This window comes from Mirounga leonina, unplaced genomic scaffold, assembly GCF_011800145.1.
Source record: "Mirounga leonina isolate KUSES-001 unplaced genomic scaffold, KU_Mleo_1.0 Mir_91, whole genome shotgun sequence".
In the NCBI taxonomy this organism is placed as follows: Eukaryota; Metazoa; Chordata; class Mammalia; order Carnivora; family Phocidae; genus Mirounga; species Mirounga leonina.
In genome coordinates, this window is record NW_023270839.1 from 7917465 (window position 1) to 7928532 (window position 11068).

The 11068-nt window shown below is 49.3% G+C and overlaps 1 protein-coding gene and 1 non-coding gene across 6 annotated transcripts in view; both read right to left on the reverse strand.

Annotated features, from left to right (window-relative positions):
- Nucleotides 1-1226: 1226 nt before the first annotated feature.
- Nucleotides 1227-1334, reverse strand: LOC118003828. The gene has a single exon (XR_004677443.1). It is a non-coding gene; the product is annotated as a U6 spliceosomal RNA (small nuclear RNA).
- A 4463-nt stretch (nt 1335-5797) lies between these two features.
- Nucleotides 5798-11068, reverse strand: part of ABHD4 (abhydrolase domain containing 4, N-acyl phospholipase B) — a 23784-nt gene continuing 18513 nt past the window's right edge. For 3 of the 5 annotated variants that reach the window (XM_034994834.1, XM_034994833.1, XM_034994835.1), the window contains exons 5-7: nt 10490-10601; nt 7525-7711; nt 5798-7299 (exon numbers count right to left, since the gene is read on the reverse strand). In XM_034994834.1, the coding sequence (XP_034850725.1) occupies nt 7210-7299; nt 7525-7711; nt 10490-10601 (389 nt within the window). In that variant the 3' untranslated portion in view covers nt 5798-7209. Of the gene's footprint in view, nt 7300-7524; nt 7712-8459; nt 9767-10489; nt 10602-11068 lie in introns of those variants that run through there. The other 2 variants (XR_004677393.1, XM_034994836.1) reach the window with 2 other exon arrangements.

Here is an 11068-nt window from a genome sequence, read left to right on the forward strand (position 1 = left end):
GCTTGTTGGTGGGCTGTTTTAATCTGATTAACCCTCCATCCATGAACCTGTCATCCATTCAGGTATTTGTCATCTATCGTGTGGGAAAGGGTGGAGGGCTCCTTCCAGGGTGGTGCAAAATCCTTCTAAGGGTGGTTTCCTCTTAGGGCGAGGGGGTGGGGGGCTTAATCATGCCTGCCTTTCTTCCAACTATCCTTCATCACTGGGTTGCTTTCCCTTTTCTGATTGCATTGTGTAAACTATTTTGGGGCTTATAAAAAATCTTAATACTATGCATACCCTTCAATTCTGCAATTTTCCATCTAGGGAAGGAAATCATTGGTCAAACGGGCAAAAATGAATGTACAGGGTGCTTAACACATTGTTCATAATACAAAAACATTCAGAAGGAACTCGAAAATCCAACAATAGAGAATTGGATCAATGCATTATGACAAATCTACACGAAGGAATACAATTAAAATAATGATATGTTTCTGGGCACCTGGGTGGCTCAGTAGGTTAGGTGTCTGCCTTCGGCTCAGGTTGTGATGCTGGGGTCCTGGGATTGAGTCCCACATGGGGCTCCTTGCTCCGTGGGGAGCCTGTTTCTCCCTCTGCCTGCAGCTCCCCCTGCTTATGCTTGCTCTCTCCCCGCCTTCTCTCTGTGTCAAATAAATAAATAAAATCTTAAAAAAATAATGATCTATTTCTTATATGCTATATTTATTGATGTAGAGAGATTTCTAACAATGAAGTTAAGAAAACATCTCATAAAGCACTTTGTCAGTATGCTTTTATCCTGGTAAATATATATTTATATATAATAATTGTGTGTATATGTGTGTCTATGTATCTGGAATATATATACACACATTTATGTATGAACATATATATATATACACACACATTTATGTATAAACATACATATATATATATATTCCAAAATGGTTAATGTGGTTATTTCTGGGTAGTATAATTATGGATGGTTTTATTTATTTTTTATTTATTTATTTATTTTTTTTTTAAGATTTTATTTATTTATTTGACAGAGAAAGACACAGCGAGAGAGGGAACACAAACGGGGAGTGGGAGAGGGAGAAGCGGACTCCCCGCCGAGCAGGGAGCCCGATGCGGGACTCGATCCCGGGACTCCAGGATCATGACCTGAGCCGAAGGCAGTCGCTTAACCAACTGAGCCACCCAGGCGCCCTATGGATGGTTTTAAATTAATTAATTATTATTTTTAAAATTTGGAATGCTACACAAATTTGCATAATCATCCTTGCCCAGGGGCCATGCTACTCTTCTCTGTATTGTTCCAATTTGGGTCTGTGTGCTGCTGAAGCAAGCACTGGATGGTTTTTTAAAAGTTTTTTTTTTTTTTCTATAGTAAAAATGCTTTGTTCACATAAAAAAGGCAAAATGTTCTCAGAATTGAACCTCCACTCAGATCGGGGAATAATGACGTTTCCTAATTGAGTCTCCCCACGAATGCAGATCACATGTACCTCCCATTACATTACTGTTTTTGGCAGCTTCATCCTTTACTGCTTCAAACCGAGCATCCAGTCCACTAAAACCTTCATTTTGGTTTAATGTTTTCGTACGGACTGTCCTTGCTTTACTTGCTTGGTTCATTTTTTAATGTAGGGAGATGTGACCTTCATCTCTGCCCACAGCTTGGTCGTATCAGAAGACAGAGTGTGCAGGTGCTTCCTGATTGGTGAAGCCCTCCTTCCTTCCTTGGCAGGATCCTTTGGGAGAAAACTACTAGAACTTCACATTTGAGAACTCGCTGTCCCTTTTGAGCCCCTTAGGTAATTTTCTTTGGAACATTTTAGGATCTGACTTCTTGAAATCCGTAAAAATTATGTCTGGCCATCTTCCTTCAACATTCTAGCAAGTGAAATTGTTAGTGGGGCAAAAATTTACTAGGCGCTCTGCTTCCAACAGAAGAGGCCGATGTCCTACTGCTTGCGACCTCTGGCACAGCCGTATCCTGCCTTCGATCACTTTTATGGTCTGAATTAAAAAAGCATCACCCATATCCTCTACGTATTTTAACATCTATTCTGTACTCCTACCAGGTTTTATTTCCTGTTTGCTTCTTCTTTTATCTGCATCCAAATGCTTCTTTTCTTTGGAAGGTTTGTGATTTCCTTTTTGACAGATACCCCACTGTTGAAAACTGTGATTAGATCTACTTCCTCTGAGCAGTGTTATCTTTCCAGGGTCATCCACCAGTCATGAGCTCCATATAAGCTATTTATTTTCTTGTGATAAAATTCAAGTTCCATTCCTATTCTGGTCTTCTATAATATAGCACTTCCCAGACTTTAGGATTTTACTAAAATTAATTAAAATTTCGGGGGCGAAAATCCCCCAAATTAATGTTTGGCAATAGGAAATGACATTTCCTTCCATCCCCAAGCAATCTTAGAATATCATCATCTTTTCATAGAAGAACAATAATTTAATCCTGAGAAGGTTAGAAAGGACTTAATTTCAGAATTTAGTAATATTGAAAAAAGTGTTATTTCACTGTAGACCTGAAATCCTTTGTCATGGACCAGCTCCAGTCCACAGACCCATGTGGGAAACCACACCTAGAATATATGGTTTTCCAGTTCTATTTGGATGCTTTCCCCTTTCCTCCAAAATTTTAAGAGGTCCATGATGTCCAGGTTTTGTGTTAATTACCTTGTCATTTATCAGAGGCCCATAAATCTTCTGTCACAAGTCACAAGGGGTCCCCCCAATCCTGGTCTGTGACACTATCTTAGTTGCCAGGTGTCCAGCCTCGTGCTCTTTCTTTTCCAAAGTCACTCTTTGAATTGGGGAGATGAAATATCACTGCAACCACAAGTCCTTCACAGTCCTCTACAGTAACCAAGATGTCCCAGGTTTCTTTTGCTTGTATAATTTGTTCTCATATGGACCAATTAAAATACGAGGTTGCCAAATTCCAACAAGCTCTATCTCAGACCTCAGAATACACTTGAGGAAGGAACTTAATCATTAGCAAGGCCAGGTCTGGGCTCCTATCCCTTAGAGAGTTACCAACTAAGAGAATGGGGTCTCATCCTCCTGGGTTGGGGGAAGGGCTGTGCGCCTCTGTTGGTGTGAGTGAATCCTCCCTGATACTCTACCTAGGGATGCATTATTCCCGTGAAATTGTCAGGTTGGGATTGTCTTTTCTCCTCAACCATACCAAAGAGTGATATTTAGTAGGATAAAGACAAAGACTTTTCTAGCATAATAATGCTGAATTTATGCTATGAAAAACAGTCGACATTCACAGGAGAAAAGATGGTTTGTTTTGAGCTATTTCATGGGGTTCAGTTCTGACACTCAAAATCTCATGTCTGGCTTGCTTCTGCAAGACAGACTAGGGTTTTGGGTGGGGGAGGCAAGGAGGGAGGGATACCAGAGAAAAAGGACCTTCCAGACCCTATCCAAGGAGGACTCGGTATGAACTGAAAGGTCACATGATGAGAGGAGGGATGTTTTTCACTGTTCGTTAGACCTTGTGCTTGTTACCAGCCGATAGGAGTATATTCTCTCTGGTCATGAATTGTACCTGCAGTCATGGGCTGAACGTGTGATAGGTCTGAACGAGGGAGGTATTCATCAAGATTTCACCATCTTTTTGGCAATGAAACCAGACTGCATTTTTAGCTCACATATTTTGGTGTCTATCCCAAGAAGGAAGTTAAATTTAGCATATTTCCTGCTAGCCACTGAACAGTGCAGGACCTCCCCAGTCTTGGATTACTCCCAGTCCTCTGTGTCTGTCTGTGGAATCTCTCCTTGCGAACTGCTAGGCCTTTGAGGAACCCAAGTGTATAGGGTGAACTGCTACCCCAAATCCTTAGAACCCACCAGGAAAGGTGTAGACTAGTGGGATATTCATAGTGATTTCTTAGTCCCAGCCCTGAGAATGTTAGGAATGACCCAGTCAGATGGAATGTGTGTGGGGTGTGTGTGTGTGGGCCTGGGAGTGTAAACAGGGTACTCTGGGGGCCCTTCCTCAGACTCTTCTTGCATGTGGTCCTGAGGAATGTGTCTGTGTTGTGTTGGGTTTGAGAAAATTAGATCAGCATGTTATGCAGGTTCCCAAAGAGAAGTGGTTCTGGAGTGAGCAGAAAAATGGAATTTCCAGGGCCATAGGCCGTCCTTCTCCACATAGGGCCTTCTGGGCCAAGTGTCAGAGACACAGTTTCCCTTAGATCAGTGCCTGCAGACAGGAGGTATCAGAATCTCCCAGGGAACGTGTTTAAATGCAGATGTCATGATTAGACTCCAACCAGATACACTGAGTCAAACTCTGGGGAATACAGTCCAGGAATCTACACCCAAAAAACCCCCCAAAAACGTAGTGCAGGTTGTGTTGAGCAGGTTTGGTGACTACCGCCTCACTTGCTCAATAGCATCAGTGTTCTCCTCAAGTCCTTTTGATTTTCTCTCCGAAGCGTTTCTTGCAGCTTTCTCCTCTGTGCGTCTGCTAACCACTGGCCATGTGCAAGCTACCAGCCTCTCTGGCTTGGATCGCTGCAGTAGCCTCAAGTTCCCCTGCAGGGACCGTCCCCCTCCAATCTGTTCCATAGAGCAGTGAGGGTGGCCGGTTCAAGTCACAAATTGGATTCTGTCACCCTCCCCACTCCACCCTGACCCTCACTCCAGGTCTTTCTTTCCGTTGCCTTTAGGGTGAGCACAACATTCTTCTGGAGGCTGGAGGACCTGGATCCCTTGCCACCACCCCAGCCTCATCTCAAGCATCATCCCTGCTCACAGGCCTCTGCTCTCTCCATAGAAGCTCCTTCCCCCTCTACTGCCCTTCCTTCAGGCTCAGCAGGGGTCCTCACCTTCTCAGGTCTTCCCACCCTCACAGTGCGGCCCTTTTCAGTTGCAATTTTATACTGATTCACATAATTAAGTGTGTGTCTCTCCAAGATGAGTGTGAAGTCCCATGAAGGCAGGCACCAGGCTTCTTCACTGTTGCAGCCCTCATGCTTGGCATACGGTGAGCTCGAAACACCTGCCCTCTCCTCCACACGGCAGGGGTTAGTCATCAAGCAATCTTCAGTCACAAAGACACCACATCATGGAACGTGTAATTACACCTAGGAGTTCCATTCATCCATTCATTTCCCCATCCCTTCATTCCTCATGACAAGAGTAGGATGATGTGCTGTTGGGAGCTGAGGAATTCTGAGCCGGGCTGGAGTCAGCCAGCACACGACAGGCACTGTTGGTAATGAGCACATTTTTGAGCACTTGGCATACCTCACTTCTCTGGGCTCAATCAAAACAAACATTTATTGAACATTCACCAGGTGCCCAGAGGTTCTCCTTGTCCTTAAGTAGCTTCTGGTCTAGGAAGAAAGGCAGACACTGAACAAGTGACAAGTTCATCAGTCTTACAAGGAAGGAGTTGGGTACACCATGGAAACACAGAAGGGGGAGTCCAAGTCTAGTGTGGGAGGTCAGCGGGGGGCCTCCCTGCATAAGGAATATCTGAGCTGAGATCTAGAGGAGGAGAAGGAAGTAGAACAGGCTGTAGGAACAGTCCAGATGCAGGCCCATGTGGAGTGAACTTTGGAGGATGGGGCAATTTAAAGGGCAGTGGGGAGCACCCAGTTCTCCCTAATTCTCCTCCTGTGACCTGGGGCTTGGCTGACACAGCCTGTGCTGACCGGGCAAACGCTAGGCTGAACAGGAGGGGGTGGCGTGGAAGCAGGTCCCTCTCTGGCCCCCCTTCTCCGACTCAGGCACCATCCAGTACTCTCGTCAGAGCAACACCAAACATCGCCAGCAGTTTTTACTCATTTCTTTATTAATATAGAAAAGGAGCCCAAGGCAGCTGGACCAGTAGTACAAAAGCACCAGGAGTTAATACTATTCTGGTGAAAGGGTTGGCTTTACAAAACTCAAGGAGCGGACAGAAGCTGCCCTGGTTCTGGGGCCAGGCCCAGCCCTCTGCCCAGAACCTCAGAGCAGCACCTGGACCAGCCCCCAGGAGACAGTGACAGGTAGGTCGGGGGTGGGAGGAGCTGAAAACCACGGCACAGATGGCAGGGATAGAGGGCCAGGCAGTGAGAACCATCCTGTGGCTCATGAGGACAGGGAACTGCTGGCTTGAGGCTCTCCATCAGACCATGGGCAGGGTAGAAAAACCCCGTGGATGCTAGTGGAAACAGGGAATCCAGACACAGCCCTGGGGTTGAAGGGCCTTTCCTGTATCTCTCCAGCAGGGGCCACCTTTGCTCTACCCTACAGGTGGGGCTTCAGGGCCCAAGGCACAGAGGGAGGCCAAGAGGCCTCCCAATTGGGAGGATGAGGGGGCAGGGAAGGAAGCACTTGAGTGTCCCCAGCTTAGGCAGCCAGGGCTGAGATACAGGGCCGGACAACAGCACCCCTGCACAGTGGGGCTGGAATGTGGGTCAGGGATGGGCTTACCCTCGGCCAGTGATCAGGACCAGCCTCATGGCAATGGTGCCTCCCTTGAACTTTAGCAAAAGGGAGTCTGCAGTGAGTACTGGGTGTCAGCAGACCTGGATTCTAGCCTTAGCTCTCCTGGAGCAGAGCTATATCACCATGGGCCAGCCCTGTCCTGCCCTGGCCTGTTCCTCATCCGTTAATGAGGGCTTTGGATTGGACTTCTTAGGTCGTGGGAGGGACTCCACAGGTCAAGGGCGCTCCGCGACCTGCTCTTGGTAGTTAAGAAGTCAGTAGTTAGTTGGTAGTTAGCTCCCAACCAGACTCTGGACAAAACTGGCATGGAATGGAGGCTAGGGGATGATGGAGGAGGATGCTTTTGCTTGGAACCTACCCCCACAAACACTCCAGAACTGGGAAAGGCTGCCGGGAGCCTCTCCTTTGCCCAGGGGCAGAGGCCGCCCTCCCTTTGGCACAGGGAGGGAACGTGGCTCAGTGTGATCCCTTCACAACCACCATCTGGGTAACACTTGGCATGGAGAGAATGGGTGGCACTCTGCAACCCTTTATGTTCTTCCCCGGGGTGGGGTGCTCAAGTGCGGATTCGGCCTCCAACCCTTCGCATGGGCTCAGGAGTGCTCTTTTTCACTGTGGTCCTGCCCTGGGGACAGCCCAAGACTGCCTGGCTGGCACATGTTAGTCGGTGAGGAAAGGACACAGGGGCAAGTAAGCGGAGAGGGAGGTGAGAGCGACCCTCTGGCTTTCTCCTCTTCCTCTAGGGACAGCAGCTCAGTCAACTGAGTCACAGATCTCCTCCACCACAGAATTGAAGATGTGTGGCTGGTCTGCATAGACGTGGTGCGAAGCACCCTCAATCTCCTGTGGAGAGAGGAGGAAAGGAGAACCCCCTAATTACAGTATCACAGAGTCAACCCTTTCAAATCCACTGCACGATCGGAATCCGCCCGCTCCTCTTTCCACCTGACTCTTGGCTCACCCTTGTCCACCCCGAGGCTCCCCTCTGCCCGGAGGTCCTTGCCGTGTGCTGGCATTCACCACACACTTCTACCTCAGTCCTGCTCCTTGGCTGGCCAACAAACATACCATGTCTCGGACGTAGGAATCCGGCCGCTGCATCTTTACTTTCTTTCCCGTGCTGGTATCTATCCAGGTGTTGGCCCCGTAGATCATGGTGATGGGCACATCTTTGCGAATCAAGTGAATCCGCTCCAGCATGGGGCGCCGCGCCCAGCCGAAGGACTCCATCATGGCTTTGAAGGCCGTCTCCCCACTGAAGGAGCAAAACATGGTGAGGCCGCGCACGGACTAAACCCCACAGCATCCGGTGCCAATGTGCTGGGCTCTTCAGAGGCTGCGGTGATACCTGTCACCTGTGCCTCTCAGGACCCCACACCCGGCTCATGAAATACTGGGAAGAGGAGGAGGCAGGTCCGAAGCTGCGGAGGCCTCCCAGCGCAGGAGACAGCTGGGGACACACCTGGGAAAACACCTGACGCTGACAATTGTCCAAAGATGCAATGGGTTAACATTTACTCAACAGATACTCACATGTCGTGCCCCGGGCCGAGTGTGGAGACATCCGGCTCAGAGGTGGTGCCGGCCCTGCTGGCGCTCACAACTCTCACACTTTGGGGAGGTAGGCATTATGTAGCCGATTATTAAATATAAATAAGTAGGGGGCACCTGGGTGGCTCAGTCATTAAGCGTCCGCCCTTGGCTCAGGTCATGATCCCAAGGGTCCTGGGATCGAGCCCCGCATTGGGCTCCCTGCTTGGCGGGCAGCCTGCTTCTCCCTCTCCCACTCCCCCTGCTTGTGTTCCTGCTCTCGCTGTGTCTCTCTCTGTCAAATAAATAAAGAAAATCTTTAAATAAATAAATAAATAAATAAAGGGGCGCCTGGCTGGCTCAGTCAGTTGGGCATCCGACTCTTGGTTTTGGCTCAGGTCGTGATTGCAGGGTCCTGGGCTTGAGCCCTTCATTGGGCTCCATGCTCAGTGGGGAGACTGCTTGAGACCCTTTCCCTCTCCCTCTGCCCTTGCCACTCATGCTCTCTCTCTCTCTAAAATAAACAAAACTTTTAATAAATACATCGCTGATCATATTATTTAACTTCAGATTTCTCAACAATTATGGAAGGGTGGTGAACAGACGAGGGGGCTTAGTTGCTGAGGGTGGAGGAGAGGGGAGAGGGGCTCATGTGAAGAGCAAATACGAGAGCAGTGCCAGGGGCTTCCTGACGAGACCCTGGAATGAAACACCGGTCATGTGAGGACCCAGGGTGAGCTGTACCACCTGAGGCCCATCCGATCTACTAAGGCCCATCTAATCTACTTTGCTCCCTGGCCATTTCCTTAGGTAGAGCTGACTGAGAAGTAGTGTGAGGGGTCTGCAAGGCTGGGACGAAAGCCGGCCTTCTGGGCTGCTCCGCAGCTTTTGCGGGAGGCAGGAGGTGGGGAGGTTTGGGAGACTGCTGTCTACCAGGCCCAGCCTGTTTGGATATTGTACCCGTGGGATGAAGGCCAGCCTGAGTTCTGCAAGGCCACCAGAAACAGAGTTCGTCCCTAAGGCATAGCAGCATGGTGGGAAAGTATGGGACCTGGAGTCAGAGAGATGTGAATTCAAATCCTGCCTGCTTTCTTAGCAAGCCATGTAACCAGAATACACTTCAATTTTTTTATCTATAAGCTGGAGAATTATATCTTCTTTATTCTTTCACGGAGGAAAATGAAAATATGTACAAGGCCCCTAAGATGAGGTGAAGCAAAGTAGGTAACCCCCAAATATTTCTCCCTGGCCAGATTTCATGTTTTCCAAGGGATGGGTAAGAGTTACCGTGAGCGTGTCAGGGTTCCAACTCAGAAACACTCGGGCGGTTATAAAATAGAGTGATGGCGTTGTGGGGAGAGGGCTGATGATCACTGGTGTCATCTCTGCTTCCCCCGGGACACGAAGGAGTTGCACGATTATACATTCTGAGGCTGAGATCGGGAGGCCATTCATTCCACACAACTAGGTCTGGGACTGGGGAAAGTTCTGAGCAGAGAGCTGGGGTTGGGCCTCCAGTGGGTATGAGACTGGCACCGAGCCCAGTGGGGGCTGAGAGAGGGGTCGAGAGCAGGAAGCAGGGGGCTACCTGATTCGACTGCTGAGCTGAGTCTCAATACGGCTGCTGAAGTGGGGCCCTTCAATGAGCTGAGCTCATGCGGAATGCCGGAGAGACGGTTCCCACGCGGCCGCAGAGCCGGCTGGGTTTGAGGCTGGTGCTGGAATGCAACGCCCCACTGTCTTCACAGCTTTGGGCTCACCACGGGTGACCTGGACAGGCCTGGAATGGGTGCGGCAGTGTTGCTGCTCCAGTGACCTTGACTTCCCCCAGATGCCTCACAGCAGGCTGGGTGAGGCTTCCACAGAGTATGCCACCAGCAGAGCCCCCAACACAGCCTCCCCTATCAGCCGCTCCCAGGGCACTGCCTGAGGGGAAGATTAACTCCCTGACTCTCAGCTGCCAAGACTGCAGATCAGCAGGTTTGTGGGGCCTGCTGTGTGAACAGTCAGAGACAGAAACTTCTCAAGATTCGGGGGACACCCCAAAATGTCCAAAAGTGTGTGGAAGGAATTCCTGTCCCAACAGTAAGTATTTCAAGGTTCTCCGAAGCAATGTCACATAATATCTTAGACTGGAAATAGCAAGGAAATTTGGGGAACTTCAGGCTGGGATGGAGAAGCCTTTTTTTTTTCCTGACTTTTAAAATGTTTTCCAGACTCCTATCTGCCAGGCTAACTGCCTATCTCCAGGGAAGAGTTAAGAGTCTTCCTCTAGAGATGGGCAGCCATGTTTAAGCCATCTATTATCTTCTCCATCCCTTTGTGCCTCTCCCTGGGGAGGTCTCTGGAAATAATCGAGCCTGCTAGTCCCCGTGAATGAGAGCTTTGTGCAAGAAGAAATACAGCAGAGAATGGTCCTGGGACAGTTCTGGAGTGTTTCCAGCAGCTGGAGTTTCATCTCCAAACCCATCCACTCCAAGCTGGCTCGGGGAGCCGCCCTCACCTGGGATTCTGTGCATTGCAGTGGTAGATATACTCAGATATAGTATCATCCTCAAAGAAGTCTGCAAACTTGCGCTTGAAGTCCGGCCGGAATCGCTGAACCAGGCCAGGCCCTGGGAGGGGAGAGAAAAACACAGGAGTGGCCAGTCTGGGGGGACAGGGGTGGTGGTGGTGGTGTGCAGGAAGACCCCTCCTGCAGGTGCATGTTTGAACAACTTAAACCAAATGTTATTTCTCTAGGGGTCTGTGTGCTCTGTACATCTAACTTTGTAGTAGCAGACAGAGTGCGTGAGCTGTCAGGGAAGCCCCAGATGACTGCAAGTGAGAGTCAGCCGGTTACCAAAGAACGTGGACAGTCCAATGGAACCAACTTAGTTTCAGCTCAGTCAAGTCCCAAGCTCTTCCTCCAAGGATCTCAAGCCCTGTAAGAGTCCCTGGCTAAGGGGTGCCTGGGTGGCTCAGTCAGCTGGGCGTCTGATTTTTGACTCTAGATTTCAGCTCAAGTCCTGATCTCGGGGTTGTGGGATTGGCCCCGTGTTGGGCTCTGTGCTCAGTAGGAGTGCTTGTGTGTTCCCCCCCC